The 16,973-nt window shown below is 37.2% G+C and overlaps 3 protein-coding genes across 3 annotated transcripts in view; 1 reads left to right on the forward strand and 2 right to left on the reverse strand.

Annotated features, from left to right (window-relative positions):
• Nucleotides 1-16,973, forward strand: part of LOC134843757 (exportin-T-like) — a 551,312-nt gene that overhangs the window by 147,185 nt on the left and 387,154 nt on the right. The window lies entirely within an intron of this gene.
• Nucleotides 1-16,973, reverse strand: part of LOC134843758 (ubiquitin carboxyl-terminal hydrolase 5-like) — a 62,799-nt gene that overhangs the window by 3,298 nt on the left and 42,528 nt on the right. The window contains exon 2 of the mRNA XM_063860021.1: nucleotides 6,404-6,611. Coding sequence (XP_063716091.1) covers nucleotides 6,404-6,609 — 206 coding nt within the window. The 5' untranslated portion in view covers nucleotides 6,610-6,611. The remainder of the gene's footprint in view (nucleotides 1-6,403; nucleotides 6,612-16,973) is intronic.
• Nucleotides 9,325-10,011, reverse strand: LOC134844990 (PRKR-interacting protein 1 homolog). The gene has a single exon (XM_063861818.1). It carries the CDS (start codon nucleotides 10,009-10,011, stop codon nucleotides 9,325-9,327), a length of 687 nt encoding a protein of 228 aa, XP_063717888.1.

A 16,973-nucleotide genomic window follows, 5' to 3' on the forward strand; every position in this document is an offset into this window, starting at 1 on the left:
ACTTAACATGAGATTTGGCACGGTGATATTCGAGTCACAAACTCCACAAAACAAATTGGTTGTAGCAAATTACAAAGGTAAGCTTCCAACAACCTGTTCTGTCGATCAAACCTATGATATTAGATTTGGCAGTATAGTTATCGAGAAAAGTCCAGAAAAAAAGGTCAACAAATCAGATAGTTGACATTTTCGAGAATCATAGATTTTTGTGTATAAAACTTTGCGCGTAGCCGCTTATGTAGAAGAGATTCACCCAACGTGTTATTTAGATTGAACCCAAAAACCCAGGTTTGGCAGGGTAGTACTCCCGAAAAGTTTCAAAAAACGGTCAAAAATCAAAAAATTGACTTTTCCGAGAAGGATGACTTTTTGTGAAAAACTTAGTAGAAGCCTCTAACGCAGGGGAGCTTCTCACTACCCATTGTATCCATTGAACCCACAAACTCTTGTTTGGGAGGTTGGTTTTCGAGAAAAGTCAACAAGTCTCCAAAAATGTTCAAAAATATCACTCTTTCAATGTTTTTTGTAAAAGAAAAAGTTTGGGCGTAGAAGCTTATGGAGGAAAGTTTTCCAAATCTGATCTCTTCGTTGAAACACAAAATCTCCGATTTGGTAGGTTAATTTTTGAGAAAACAAACAAAAAAACCAAATATATTGGTCAAATATTTCCCCGACCGACCTTTCAAAGACTGTAGACAAAGGCGTAAAGCAAAAAGAGACCAGGTGATTATGCAGGAACACAAGGGTGTAGGCGGTATTTTTATGGATACCCTTTTTTTGAAAATCCATAGAAAGGTTTTTGAGAAAAAAAAAACTTTTTTTTTTTGCGAAGTGCTACAATTTTCCGAAGCGTAAAAAAAACCAATCCCATACATTTTCATAAAACCTGTTTTTTTTTCAAACAGGAATTCTACGCAAACATGCCACTCAAGGCATTTGAAATTCCAATTAGCAAATGGACAAACTTACGAAGCGGAAACAAGGCCGAGCAGACACCAGTTAAGCCGAAAAAAAAACTTATTAAAAAAAACTTTCATAGGCTTCAAGTACCCCTGAAACTATCCTGTAGTGACTAGTACCCTCCCAAAAACAAATATGAATTTTTATGAAAATGAGCAAGTAAAATTTGAATTTTTATGAAAATGAGCATGTCAGCATTGATATCAGCAAGAGATTCAACTGATTTTGTTAAACTAGTTGTTAACTAGAAAAAAGTCTACATTCCGATTTGATAACGCTTGCTAATCGCAAGCGTACAAATATATTGAGCTGAGTCATTTGCAATTTTTTTCTTTCGAAACAAAATCGCAAGCGTAAAAAACCATAAACCGTAAAAGTTTTTAAAATCAAAGTCCTTTGAAAAATATATAAAAATTAAGAAACGTCACATCTCGTAAACTAAATGCAATTGAGCAGTGGCATTTAGACATAAGATTGGCAACTCCTGAGAGTACTCCAACAGTACATGTTTTTACTTTATCCCCTCATATTTTTAGGTTTTAGTTTATCCGGGACATGTTTTTAGTTTATTCCCTCTTTCAAATAATTCTAACAGCTGATGCTTATTTCTGCTAATATTCATTTGATATTGGATATTTTCATTTGATAAATTTCATTTGAAAATGTGCTCGCATGATCATCTTTACTTAACAAAAACGTTCGTGCACAGTTACCTTTTTATTAATTTTCATTTAATTAATTTTAATTTTTTCTATAAGCTTTTGACTACCAGCCAAATTTACCAAGACTTTAATCCCTAAATATCATAATTGCGCTCGTAAATAGAAGCTTAATTTCGCGCGCTAAATTTTTCAGAACAGTAAAACATTCAGACCAATTTTTGACAGCCAGATATTTTTGAATTTTTTCAGTGCAGCTCGAATCAATAGTAAAAGTACTTTGATAGGATATATCACTCGACCCCTTCAGACGTGTCTTTGAGGTATCTTGCTTCATGCGAAAAAAAACAGACGACATTTGCCGATCGGAATCATCAGTTTCAAGAAAAGAATAACATTGAGGGTATTGTTATTAGGAGGAATCATCTTGCGGTGCGCCTTAAATCATCGTGTATAGATTTTTCAGGCAAACAAGCAACGCCAGTCAAAATGGGGCAAAAGCGCCCCATTGTGTCAACGTCGTCATCTACGTCGCCGGAGGATAATCGACCCCTAAGGTCGTCTAATCCGAGATCTCGGATTACTGCCAAAACAGTATCGGTTCCTGTTCGTCCTCAGCCTCCTCTACTGTTGTCATCCTCCACCCCTGTGCGGACAAAATCCTCTGTGACCAAGTCGGCGGAAAGCTGGTGTCGGATGCTCCTGGCATACAGTCTATTCCTCGAGATGCTACGGCGGTGGTGGATCTTACGGCCTCTTCCTCTACGTCTGGAAATTTCCTCCCGGAAGTGCCTATCAGTGTGAAGTCGAACGTATCTTCTCTTGCCAAATCTGTGATCATCTCTTGCGCGGATTTGATTCCTATCTCGTCGGATGATGAATCGTCAGTCCCGCAATTATAAGATTGTTCTAAAGGCTCAAATTTGGCTGTCTCCAACCCTCCCAACCGCGATGTGTCAGGATTTACTTCGGATCTTGATGGAAATATCTCCTCAGCGTCCAATTCGTCACGCACTTCCTCTCGCCAAAAGAAGCAAACTTCTTTTTATGGTAGCCCAATTCGTCACTCCGTGAATCTAATTAATTTACCTATCCCATCCAGTTCGACTCAGGCATCTCCGGATAGAAGGGTCCGCTTTGCCAAGGACAAACAAGAAAAATCTCTTCAGTAGGAACATCCTCGGGTTTGTTCTCCAAACAAGGCCGGAAGCTTTACTAGGAAGTTTACTAGATTTCCTACTGTCAACTCGTTGTCGGATAACCCGCTGCGACGGAATGAAAATTAAACTCTGCTGTTCTTCTGTCGGTCATATTCGTTAGATTTAAACTCTTTGCTAAAACTCTTAGATCTGTACTCACTCAATCGTTGAGTCCTTTCAGTCTTTTCAAGTTATTTTGTATTTAGTGCAGTTACATTTGAAAAATTCATATGTTCCATTTGAACTTTCCCTAGAGGGGGAAATGTGGTGCGGTGTTGTTTAATGTGTAGTACTGTATTATTCATTGTTACTTATGACGTCATTCTAATCTAAGCCGTTATTCTAATGTTGGTTATCAAGGTCGCTATCGACCTGTCAAACCTCGGTTCATTTATAAGCAAGCATGATTTGTTAAAGTACTTATTTTATTTATTTATATATATATAATGTTTTTTTCTTTCAATGTTTTTTGTAAAAGAAAAAGTTTGGGCGTAGAAGCTTATGGAGGAAAGTTTTCCAAATCTGATCTCTTCGTTGAAACACAAAATCTCCGATTTGGTAGGTTAATTTTTGAGAAAACAAACAAAAAAACCAAATATATTGGTCAAATATTTCCCCGACCGACCTTTCAAAGACTGTAGACAAAGGCGTAAAGCAAAAAGAGACCAGGTGATTATGCAGGAACACAAGGGTGTAGGCGGTATTTTTATGGATACCCTTTTTTTGAAAATCCATAGAAAGGTTTTTGAGAAAAAAAAACTTTTTTTTTTGCGAAGTGCTACAATTTTCCGAAGCGTAAAAAAAACCAATCCCATACATTTTCATAAAACCTGTTTTTTTTTCAAACAGGAATTCTACGCAAACATGCCACTCAAGGCATTTGAAATTCCAATTAGCAAATGGACAAACTTACGAAGCGGAAACAAGGCCGAGCAGACACCAGTTAAGCCGAAAAAAAAACTTATTAAAAAAATTTTTCATAAGCTTCAAGTACCCCTGAAACTATCCTGTAGTGACTAGTACCCTCCCAAAAACAAATATGAATTTTTATGAAAATGAGCAAGTAAAATTTGAATTTTTATGAAAATGAGCATGTCAGCATTGATATCAGAAAACGATATCAGCAAGAGATTCAACTGATTTTGTTAAACTAGTTGTTAACTAGAAAAAAGTCTACATTCCGATTTGATAACGCTTGCTAATCGCAAGCGTACAAATATATTGAGCTGAGTCATTTGCAATTTTTTCTTTCGAAACAAAATCGCAAGCGTAAAAAACCATAAACCGTAAAAGTTTTTAAAATCAAAGTCCTTTGAAAAATATATAAAAATTAAGAAACGTCACATCTCGTAAACTAAATGCAATTGAGCAGTGGCATTTAGACATAAGATTGGCAACTCCTGAGAGTACTCCAACAGTACATGTTTTTACTTTATCCCCTCATATTTTTAGGTTTTAGTTTATCCGGGACATGTTTTTAGTTTATTCCCTCTTTCAAATAATTCTAACAGCTGATGCTTATTTCTGCTAATATTCATTTGGTTTTGGATATTTTCATTTGATAAATTTCATTTGAAAATGTGCTCGCATGCTCATCTTTATTTAACAAAAACGTTCGTGCACAGTTACCTTTTTATTAATTTTCATTTAATTAATTTTAATTTTTTCTATAAGCTTTTGACTACCAGCCAAATTTACCAAGACTTTATTCCCTAAATATCATAATTGCGCTCGTAAATAGAAGCTTAATTTCGCGCGCTAAATTTTTCACAACAGTAAAACATTCAGACCAATTTTTGACAGCCAGATATTTTTGAATTTTTTGAGTGCAGCTCGAATCAATAGTAAAAGTACTTTGATAGGATATATCACTCGACCCCTTCAGACGTGTCTTTGAGGTATCTTGCTTCATGCGAAAAAAAACAGACGACATTTGCCGATCGGAATCATCAGTTTCAAGAAAAGAATAACATTGAGGGTATTGTTATTAGGAGGAATCATCTTGCGGTGCGCCTTAAATCATCGTGTATAGATTTTTCAGGCAAACAAGCAACGCCAGTCAAAATGGGGCAAAAGCGCCCCATTGTGTCAACGTCGTCATCTACGTCGCCGGAGGATAATCGACCCCTAAGGTCGTCTAATCCGAGATCTCGGATTACTGCCAAAACAGTATCGGTTCCTGTTCGTCCTCAGCCTCCTCTACTGTTGTCATCCTCCACCCCTGTGCGGACAAAATCCTCTGTGACCAAGTCGGCGGAAAGCTGGTGTCGGATGCTCCTGGCATACAGTCTATTCCTCGAGATGCTACGGCGGTGGTGGATCTTACGGCCTCTTCCTCTACGTCTGGAAATTTCCTCCCGGAAGTGCCTATCAGTGTGAAGTCGAACGTATCTTCTCTTGCCAAATCTGTGATCATCTCTTGCGCGGATTTGATTCCTATCTCGTCGGATGATGAATCGTCAGTCCCGCAATTATAAGATTGTTCTAAAGGCTCAAATTTGGCTGTCTCCAACCCTCCCAACCGCGATGTGTCAGGATTTACTTCGGATCTTGATGGAAATATCTCCTCAGCGTCCAATTCGTCACGCACTTCCTCTCGCCAAAAGAAGCAAACTTCTTTTTATGGTAGCCCAATTCGTCACTCCGTGAATCTAATTAATTTACCTATCCCATCCAGTTCGACTCAGGCATCTCCGGATAGAAGGGTCCGCTTTGCCAAGGACAAACAAGAAAAATCTCTTCAGTAGGAACATCCTCGGGTTTGTTCTCCAAACAAGGCCGGAAGCTTTACTAGGAAGTTTACTAGATTTCCTACTGTCAACTCGTTGTCGGATAACCCGCTGCGACGGAATGAAAATTAAACTCTGCTGTTCTTCTGTCGGTCATATTCGTTAGATTTAAACTCTTTGCTAAAACTCTTAGATCTGTACTCACTCAATCGTTGAGTCCTTTCAGTCTTTTCAAGTTATTTTGTATTTAGTGCAGTTACATTTGAAAAATTCATATGTTCCATTTGAACTTTCCCTAGAGGGGGAAATGTGGTGCGGTGTTGTTTAATGTGTAGTACTGTATTATTCATTGTTACTTATGACGTCATTCTAATCTAAGCCGTTATTCTAATGTTGGTTATCAAGGTCGCTATCGACCTGTCAAACCTCGGTTCATTTATAAGCAAGCATGATTTGTTAAAGTACTTATTTTATTTATTATGTAGAGAGAGAGAGAGAGAGGATCTAACAGCAAGAAAAACAATTCGAAATTTCAAAAAACAAAAAAAAGTATGTCAAAAAGTAAATCAAAATGGAAAATAAAGAACTTGTAACACATCTTCGTTGTAGCTATATAGAACATAAACAAAAAATTTAAAAATTCATTGATTTTTGAACTAACTTGACCATCCATAGCAAAAACCAGTTTTTTTGCTATGACATTTTATATTCCACGCTGACTGGATTTCTGATAACTGAAAAATTAGCCTCAGTGATTGTTCAAACGAAATTCAAAAAATAAAAAAAAATCAGTCAGTTCCTCCTGCTCTTATCGAACATCATTCCTTACTTCCAATTCAGACAAAGAGCAACTCACTTGTAATTCAAGTAAAATGGATCCCCTGTCTTTTCGAAGTAACTCTGCAGATAATCCTTTCCTACTGCAACATAAGATGTGAGAGAGACAAAGAGACCCTCCGCACAATTCTCAGGAGTGTCGAAGCTGTACAGACATTCCTCTTTGTACACCAGTTTGTTCATGTTGGGCATGGACAACTTCCCACAGAACTGCATCAGAGACATGCCAATCTGAAAGAATAGATTAACTTCAGACCTTTTCAGTAGTATGTCTTCCGATAATAGTTTAATAGTTATTGATTGGTTGTTTTAAACTCGACGAACATGGGCGGATTTAGCGCGGGGGGGGGGGGGGTCGCAGTCAATTTAAGGGAGAGTGCAGTTGTAATATTTTATGACATCTATGATGGAGAAAATCATAGATCCGCCCCTGTCGACGAAGCACATCTTCTAACCACGTGCGATACACAAATAAATGCCAAAACTCGAAAACAAAAACAAACATCACTGTTTAAAAATTTCAGGCTTTTTCGACAAATATACCCAGGCTAAAGAATTCGAATATATTAGAACGGAAAAAATCTGAATCTTTTATAATAATTTTAACTATCCAAAACCTTGAAAAAAATTCTTTTGGCCCAATCATGAATGTTGTTTGTTCGCTAAATGGGCAATATGAGTTGCCTGAAATTGGTTTGATTATAATCGGTCTCTGCTAATCGTAAAAGTTTAACAAATTAACGTAGCGACTGAACCGACAGTTGCGGTTAAAAAAAAAGATCAGAAAAAGCGAATTAATTTAGAAAGAAACTTTCAATATTATCAGCGGAATAATAAAATATGGACCATTTGATAGACAAAAGTAAAAGACGTGGAGCGCAGACCAATTTGCATAGACTGCAGAACAATTGTTTTAAATCATTTCAGTTTAACGCGTTAAGAACTTATTAAAACACAAAAGTTTCTCCGTTACCGCAAATTTCATTAATGATGCACGTTCAAGCCATTTTCCCTGCGTACGATCAAGGAATCCAGGTTTTCAACCAATTGCTTTGATTGTTTCCACAAGAGAAATCGCTGCAACCAAGTTTTCATGTTGAAACAAGGACTGTTTTCGCTTTCAGATCCCGTTCAATCTTCGTAAAATGGGGAACAGCTAAAGGTGGAGGTGACTGTTTGATATATTTTTTAAAATCTGCTGTAGAGATGCGGGAAAGAATGCGGAAATAACTTCATAAATTTGACTTTTCCCAAATCCGTTTCTTTACTAAATAAAGCAGGGGAATAGCGCGTTTATGCAGGGAAGATACCCACATCATTATCTTTCGGTTGAACCCTTGGACTCAGACTTGATGGTCGCGTGTAGCATAAAAAGCCATTAGGAAGGGGTACGGGCCCCTACCGTGCAAAAAAAATATCTAAATTTTAACCTATTCCTTTTTTCTGAAAAAATTTACGTTCTCGAAAATGGTTCTTAGGCTTGTTCTAATTTTTTGCATGCGACCCTGATTTTGACAGTGCAATCATTCCTTATAATTGCCAGCCTATAGGTTTGAAGACCACTTAACCCGATTTTTCCACTTTTTTGAGGTAACCAAAAAGGTGTTTTTTTTTCACCTTTTCTTCAAATATGGAAAATTTACGGCTATGGGGATGAAAACCATTCTGAACAGGTTCATTAAGTGTGTCTTAGTGAAATAAATTGATTGGAACAACTTTTTTTGACTTTTTGAAGAAAAAAAAGTTCATTTTTCACGTTTCTGACTCAACATTTTATATCAAAAAAATAAAAATTTTCAAAAGTATGATGATATTGAATTTATTTGGTATATTCCAGCTCCTCATAGTCAATTTGGTGGGTATAGAGTTTTAAAACGTCAAAATTGAGTAAAAATTGAAGATGTTACGATTTTTTTATTTTCACCATTTTTATTACCAAGTTAGTGTAACACCAAAAAAAAAAAAAGTTTTAAGTTCACAAACATAAGCATTGACGGATGATTTCGGCTTAGCATTGTCACCAATATAGGTTTTCAGCTATGCTCAATTGAAATGGGACAAAAATTGTAGAAACAAGATCGTTATTGCAATCCGAACACGCTTGAATTCGCATTTCAATGACGATACGCGTTCCGCCCACGGTTGGCTCGTGTCTATAGCTGCATAAGGTGCATTCTGTCCAAGCAGATCATGTGCACTATGCTATAGACCTATGTACCGACTGTGGTGGTTTTTACGCTTTTTAAAACCTCTGTTTTTTTTTAAATTTTGTTTGCTTTATTTATGATTCATTTGTTTTTTCCGCCCTAATAGTATAGTAGATGACGCGCGGCATCCCCGCAGGTTTGGCGTCGGTTCGAATCCCGCTTTTACATTTTTAATTTTTTTTTAATTTAAATTTTATTTTACTAAACACACCTTCAGTTTTCTTGTTACTACTACTGTTCGCTGTTGTCTGCTAAACAATCGCGTATTTCGATGTTTTATCGTAACTTCAACTTTACTTTCTATTGCTAAACGACGTAAAACACAATAGAAAACTGGATAGAAACTATGTGATGTATAATTGTTTTTTCCAAGCAAGCGGTTCCTTTAGAAAAGGATTTCCTCCTAAACTCATTAACGGAACCATTAATATGGACTTTTTCAAATTCTTTGGTTAGATTTAAAATTGTCAAATTTATCAAACTACTCCATCTTAACTTACCTTATGCAATGATTTTAAAGACATTTTCAAAAAACTTGGAATCTCGTCCGCTCTTTTATCTTTACAATCACATCGAATAACGATACTTGATAAGCGATGCACACCTGAAATTTACAAAAATTAGAAGCAAAAATTCGAATTTGTTACTTCACGCAGCCTGGGAAAAATCTTGCTCGTCGTTATAATACATCTTCATTTTCGCAAGGAAAATCGCATCACACAAATGAGAAAAATTAAGAAGCCGAATCTTTATGACAACAAGTCGCAGTTTTGGCATCAAGGCAGGGAGTTTCCTCTTTTTCGTTCTGTTGGCATGTTGGCGTTTCTTGATTGTCGCCCTCTTTAGTTTGTTGGATAAAAAATTGGTTTGGATCAGCTTCGGAAACTTTTCCTATGTATAATTTAAGATCTATATCATTTTGGCTATTCTGCTCATCTGTTTTACTCGTTTCGTCGTTCTTCGACGCTTTCATTTGTTTGGCTTTTTCTTTCTGTTTTAGGCGTTTTTGTCTCTTTTTAGAAGTTTTAAGTTCTGCTTCCAGTTCATTCTGTTTCAATTTTGCTTCATATTCGAGCCTTTCCTCTTCTTCTTTACTTACAGCTTCATAATACTGATTCCGTTTCTGTTCACGACGCCGTATTCCTCTGTATACATGAAACTCTCCACTACCAGCCGCGGCGGATGATCCCATCACCTCACGAACAAATTCAGGTGGTTTCGAAACAGACGGTCCCTTCGGACGATCAGGTATTGTAATTGGTCTCTCTGGATGTTTCATCATTCTGTCTATCTTTAACCTTTGAAGGTCTGATAATGACTTGCACTGCACAAACTCTTCTCTTTCACGCAAAAATTTGCTTCTTTTCTGTTTCTTTGGGTCATCCTCATCGTCTGGAGGAATATACATAGAGCCACTCATTTTAAAACAAATCTATAAACAACTTAAGATTTTGTGAAACACACCAAGTGCATTAAAAAAGAGTTTAACAAATATTTCTTGCTTGCGAAAACAATTGAAAAAATTTAATGACGACCGAGAGCAATTGAGCTTCGATCTGGCAAGGAATCACCATATGATGTAAGCTTCTCGGACTGCGCGATCGACACAAATTTGGCCGGCGTGGATGGTATATATCTGTGCTATTCCCCCGGATGGCACAGCGTAACCTTCCATCGCCCAAATGAAACGATGCTAAAGGCCTTAGTGATGAAAACGTAATAAAAAGGAAGGTAGAAATCTTCTGGAAGCTAAGTCTTTCAAAACGAAAAGACGGGCATTTTAATTGCGACGTGTACAAACACAACAGCCGGATAACACACGAAAAACAGTCGTATGACAAGAAGGAGAAGATAAATTTGTATTTGAAATGGACAGTTAGTTGAAGCCTCCGGGCGTAACACGCAGACACGATAAGTGGACACGGGCAAGGAAAGGGTCAATCCATCTATAAAACATAACTGTTACTAAAAATATCTATAATTAATATTTTTAGCCCTGCTTTTAGTAATTGTCACAATATCTGGGGATCCGAGACCCAGCTATGAGGTTATTTTTTCATGTAAACGGAAGCCAAATAAAAATTGTTTGACTGTTGGCCTAAACGCGGTAACATGATGGTTAACCCTTAAACAGACCAGAAAATCAACTGGTTAGGTCGCGACGGTGAAAAACAAGTAGAATTAAGGTAGGTAACTGACGTCAGCCAGTCGTCAATAGGGACTTTTCCTATCCTCCTTCGCTGTGTAATTTCTGGGCAAATGTTACAATCCGAGATTTCTTCAAAAAAAAATCGTGTGTCGTGGCTATAATAGCGAGAATTTTCCATGATTTCTGGGACGAAGATCTATAGACATACTGTCTCCCGTCATTTAAATTAGTCATTTACAAAAACATCCTAAAAACGCAACAACTAACGAGCTCAACAACTATCTAGACGCCAAAAGGCCACTATTAGCTTTTCAATTCCAGAAAAAATTCTGCAAAAGCCAAGAAAACGGAAAAGGAAAACCTAGAATCTAAACGAGAACGAATTTAACAAAAAGTTTGTAAGTTTAAAAAGGTTTATTGGAACGTTTTGGCACAATTTGTGCATCATCGGGATTAAATTTTTTTAACAATTTTTTTACTAAATGATCAAAGATATGGAAAAAAAGACCAACATGTCTAAAAATGCTCGAAAATTTTCTGACCACTCAAACTTATGCAACTGTAATTTCATAATAAATTCCTTAATTTTAAATAACATTTTCCTTTATATTTCAGATAATTTTCAGTTTTTGTAATTTATTTGTTATAATTTTTCTTATCGGGAATATTTTCATTTTTGACATGCCTGTTTTTTGAAAATTTAGCCATATACATGCATGAATTTGGGTCATGCTTATAAATGCATTTGGGTTATTAATAGTCCTAGCATAAATTATAGAAACTGACAAAAATGAAAATATTCCGAAACTAAAAAGCAGTAGCTTATCTTGGAATCCAAATACACAAGTTTTAAGTGGAACAAAAATATCTCAACTAAAATATTTGAAACGCGGCTATTTTTAAGAACGTATGGCAAAGATAGGGAGTGAATTACCATCGGGAGTGAAATTCGATTTAATTAAAACATGTGTCTTTCAATATTTCTTATCAGTAAACCTGCCAGATTTCTAAGTTTTTTTTGAAAGCTGGAGCAGTTCAATCAACAGTGTCTAAAGTGACCTTATAGGTTTTTAGTTTCAATGCAGCTTCTAAAGATACTCAATTCTCTGCTGACATCTCATCAACTTATCGAAAAAGATCTGCGATTTTTTCAGCGATCAATATCGGTTCAAACTAAGCCATTTGTCAATTTTTCCCTGTTAAACCTATACACGCAATCTCTGAAATTTATCGAGTCCTAATTCGAATCTCAGAGACACTCAGAATGGAAGATAATACCCTTCCTCCTTCAACAGATTTGTTTTCTCTGTCAACTAATTTTGTGAAGTCTTAAACATCAATTTGACAAGACAACCAAACAAACATAAAAACAAATTTTGATCGGCTATTCTCCCTCCGGCAAACAGCACTACATTATGATCCTATAAAAACTTGTAGTAGCCCGTTAGAATGCAGATATCGTTCTTGCATTACTTGATTAATTTTATTTTTATTTTCCTTGAAGCCTTAATTTGATTATTCTCAAACTTTCATTTCCTTGAAGCCTTCATTTAATCACTCGGAAATTGAAGTCTGTTACAACTATTTTCTGCCGTGAGTATGCCCTCAGGATCGTCAAATTGACTTAATGCGTTACCCTTCACCGAATACAATTCCGAACTGAACAAATCAGAATTCAAACACGGGATATACCTGCGATGTTATTGGGAACCAGTCAAAATTCGCACAAGGTGTGCATTCGGAACCCCATTCAGCCTAAAGTAAATTTTGCGCCAAAGGAGGGTATACTCATATTGAACCCAAAAAAATTAGAGATAATATGGTCAAATTGATTGATGAGGTTTACCTTGCCGTCAAACTCCAGTCTGACCTTCGTCAAAGTCCAGCCGAAAGCTTTGTCAACAAATCAACTATCATTAATGATGAGGCGAGACAAGACATTAAAGCCAATGGACTATGGGGCTCGAGATTCAAACGCTGATTTTTTGATGTAAAAATTTCTCAAAGATCCACACAATTAACATGAGTCTATCAAAAGTTTCAAATAAAAGCAAAGAATGTAAATTGTCGAACAAAGTAGCTTTAGCCCGCTTATCTTCGCGTGCACGGGCGTTGCAACATAGACAGCATTGAAAACGAAACAGAGTTGCTGAAAAACTAAGAGAGTAAAGGCCAAGACACTGAGGCATGGTTGTCATGTTATTAACAAGGTGTTATTAACAGACCTATATTTAACATGTTTTTAACACATTGTTTTTAACATTTTGAGCTTCCAGTTCGAATGCAGTCCTTTTTTCATATTTCATCACAAAATTCAACAACTAGGCCAAGCCTATATCCTCCAATGCTGAATTGGAGCGGTGTTTCTCAACTCTCGGACTCACCAATGGATAACTCTGAAATTCTATGGGAGTCCAGAAGGCTGGAGAGCTGGCTTTTCTCTTTAAACAACTCGATGAGTGATTTTAAAATTCAATTTTGCTTTTAACGTGTTTTTTTCCTTTCATATAGTTAACACGTTAAAAACGTTTTAGTCAACTATATGACAGCCATGCAATGAGGTAAAGAATTTTTATCAGAACTAAATCAGCTTCGCACTCCTTAGGAGATCATTTTCATGCATCATGGGATGGAAGTCACAAAAAAATTAGAATAAGTACATTGAATAAGTGCCATAGTACAGGATCGACGACTTATATTATGTGCTCACTTGACCACTTGATTTGATCGTTCTAGTGCTTTGATGCATATATATATATATATAATATATAACGCTGGTTTGGCCCTTTCTGGCTTGACCGTAATTATACGGTCGGGCAAGTTTGGTAACTTTTTTATATTAAAGGTAATCAGAAGGTCAAAAGTATCATAGTAACCGAGGTTACAGTCATGAGTCCCTTCATCATGTATTCCAGTCAAAATCCTTGGAATTTTCTAGATATGGAAGTGATAATGATAAAAGAAGATGTCAAGTGTTTAAGTCCTTTTCATTTAAAATCGATACGGGTTACGCTTCTTCAATAAGAACACGCAACTCGACACGAGATAATATAATATACAAGTGTTACAAGTAAAAAATTTCGTCGAAAGTTATTTTGTCATTTATTGTTCCGAGTACGCAAGCGGCGTTTGCAATCTGTATTGCCAGGGAGATTCTCTGTTTTAAAAAGCTGCCTGCTCTGGGTTCCTCAGTGCATATGCTTATGTTCTTACAAAGCTTGCTCAAAAAAACTTCTGTGCTGGGGCCGGCCGCGCCCTGAATTTCAAAAGCTAGCGGTTGAAAAAGATATCCATCATTTACAAGATCTTTATATTTGTCAATTTTTCGCTCTTCCGCTTCAGCGGCAGCCGTACCAGGGTTACAAACAGACCCGGCATTAATCCTACAAGGGGCTAAGGAGTCTACTACCGTTACATCCCACAAGAGCTGCTTACCATCAGCCCATGGAACGAGCGTCAAACCGTCTGGTCGCTTCTGATCGGTCCTGTAGAGGTGTCGTGGTTCTAAAACAGACGGAATGTGAGTAGATGATAGACTCTGCTTTATAAGGGCATTCAGGTTTGAATGCCTAGAGAATCTCCCTGCACTTTTGAGGCAAGAAAGACCATGCCAACCATCCTCGGTAACGTCTTTTCCGCACACGCATTTATGCCGTTCGCATATTTTTGATCCTAATCGAAGTCCTATCGCAATTCTGAGTTGTTGGTTCGACAGTTTTAACCTTAAATTTTTGCAGGGGATGACGTTCAACCATTGGGATCCAAATCTATCTTGGAACGCGTTGAACCTTTTCACGTCCGTTGGTTCGAGTCGTAAAATCAAGTCTGCAATTTCGCTGTCAAAAATTGGCTCCGTCCAATTTTTTTGGATTTCATTTTCCGGAGCCATTTCAATTTTTCCAAGGTCAAACCACCGTTTAAGCGCATCATCATAGGTTCCATCCACATGCTCCAAACCAAAGATTTCGCTCAAGGCATCTTTCGCTCCTACTGCTGAGGCTAAGAAAGCGGGTAAAGCGAGTAGACAAGCGGAAGAAACGCCCAAGCCACCTTTGGCTGCCGGGAGAACTGCTTGTAAAAACTGGTTATCATCCATTTTCACGTTAGTGACCTTGCATAACGAATTTCTTAGTAATTTATCGTAGCGTTCCAAAAAATCATTTTGCAAAAAACAAGGGCTCGTACGCAAAAAATATAGGAGTTTTGGCATGCTAAAGCAATTTTTCAGGAGGTAAAAACCATAATGGGCGTCTAGTTTGTCAATGACATCCGAGATTTTTTCAAGCTCCCTAATTTTTTCGTCGAGTAATTCTTTTCGGCAAAGTTCGCCGATTGGAGATCCTAAAATGAGGAGTTCTTCTTTTGTTTTTATTTTTATTTTGGGGCATATTTTTCGAAATTGTGTTAAAATTGAATTATACTGTGTACTAGTAGTCGGTCCCAAAAAACAAAGTTCACACTTCTCAGTGTTTAAGCTCAGGCCGTAAATTTGTTCCGATTTCAGAATGTTTTTAAGGTCCCGGAGTACTACCTTATAGTCGTCGGCTAAATTCCCATAATCTAAATACCAGATTTAATTTTCGACTCCAACTGTTTGACTAGTGTATGAATTGTTTCCGCAAAAAGGGGTGGGGCTTCAGGATCACCTTGCTGAGTTCCGTCTTCTGACATTATGACAGAGCTTCCGTAAAAAAGGTAACTAGGTTTAGCATACGCGCAATGGGTGTAATTATATAATTCGGGGCGATTTGAAAAAACATGATTCAGCATTGTTTCTCTGTTTAAAGAGTTAAAGGCATTCTTAAAATCTAGTTTTAAAAGAACAGTACATTTTGGATTGTCGTCGCGTTCAATTAGGTTTCGAAACGAGTGCGCAGCTATTTCTGCTCCTCGTTTGGTACCGCATCCTACCTGTACGTTTCCGAAAAAATTTTGTCGCTCGGAGAGGGCCTTGCTTCCAGCGCATTTAGACGCGATACGTCTCAGCGTGTTGCCTATGGCAATCGGTCTCAACCCTCCGTCTATTTTTATGAGGGCGATAAGCTTTGCGCCAAAAAAGAAAGGTCTTAGTGGTTCCGGTATTTTGCCATCTCCAATGAGGTTTATCAGCTTAGTAAGCGATTTCAGAAAATTAAGTCCTGCACTGCCATTCGACTTACTAACAAGATCTTTAAAAATTTGAGGAAATATTTTATCAGGACCTGCTGCTGATCCGTTTGGAAAGGACATTATCGCTTTGTATAGGTCGAAATCGGTTACGAAAAAACTATCCAACTTTTCTGGATTTGGAGCTGCAAATTTGGCTCGCTGCGGGTGCTTAGATAACAATTTTTGATAGTTATCAGTTGAAAAAGGAGCTATTTTGTCATCCGAAGCAGCAAGCCTTATTCCTCCCTTTACATTTCCTTCATCGAGCTTACTGATTATTAACTTTATTCTCTGCTCGAGGTCACTCAGAGGCGGGCTTGAAACTTGGGGATGGGGTTTTGGAAGTGACACGTCATTTGCTCGAATTTTTTTATTTATCAAAGAGCTCATGCTTGTGGTCTGTTTGCGTCCACTTCTTTTCGGTTGCTCCAAAAAAAACAAGAACGACGTTAAAAAAATTAGCCATTTTGTAACATCTTCTACATTGTAGACGATGTCATTTATTTTGTCCGACAGATTTTCCGCCAAGGGAACACGCGAGTCTTTTGGTACTCTCTTGAGTACTCGGACATTTGAGATGGTTGTATTAACATAATTGTCTAGCACTAAATCATTACCTATTGTTGCTTTATTAACAGATTTTACATCAACGCATAAAGGACACTGAAACCATTGGGTTTTCTTAGAGTCGCTAAGAGAAATATTTACACAACTGATATGATACCAACTAGAACAACAATCACATTTAATCCAATTTATCAGTCCTGAAGGTTTTAAGCAATCTTTGCTTGTACACTCTTTGTTGTTTTTCCTCATCTTGACGCAGCATAAAGGTAAAAAAAAGGATTTTGACTGGACTTTAGGGGACTGAACTAACCCATGATAAGCGGTTAGTGGGAATTTTACAAATCAGCAAATAAAAAAAAAAAAGACAACTAAATTAATTTAAAAGGTTAAAAGGCAGCATAAAGGTTAAAAATCAAAAACAAGGAACAATCTCACCCGAGCTCAGTAGGTTCAGCGGCGCACCACCAGACTTCTCAAGCCAGTTCCAGTTCCCCACCTCCCCACAGAAAGCCACTTGA

The sequence above is a fragment of the Symsagittifera roscoffensis genome, chromosome 4 (genome assembly GCF_963678635.1).
Source record: "Symsagittifera roscoffensis chromosome 4, txSymRosc1.1, whole genome shotgun sequence".
Lineage (NCBI taxonomy): Eukaryota > Metazoa > Xenacoelomorpha > Acoela > Convolutidae > Symsagittifera > Symsagittifera roscoffensis.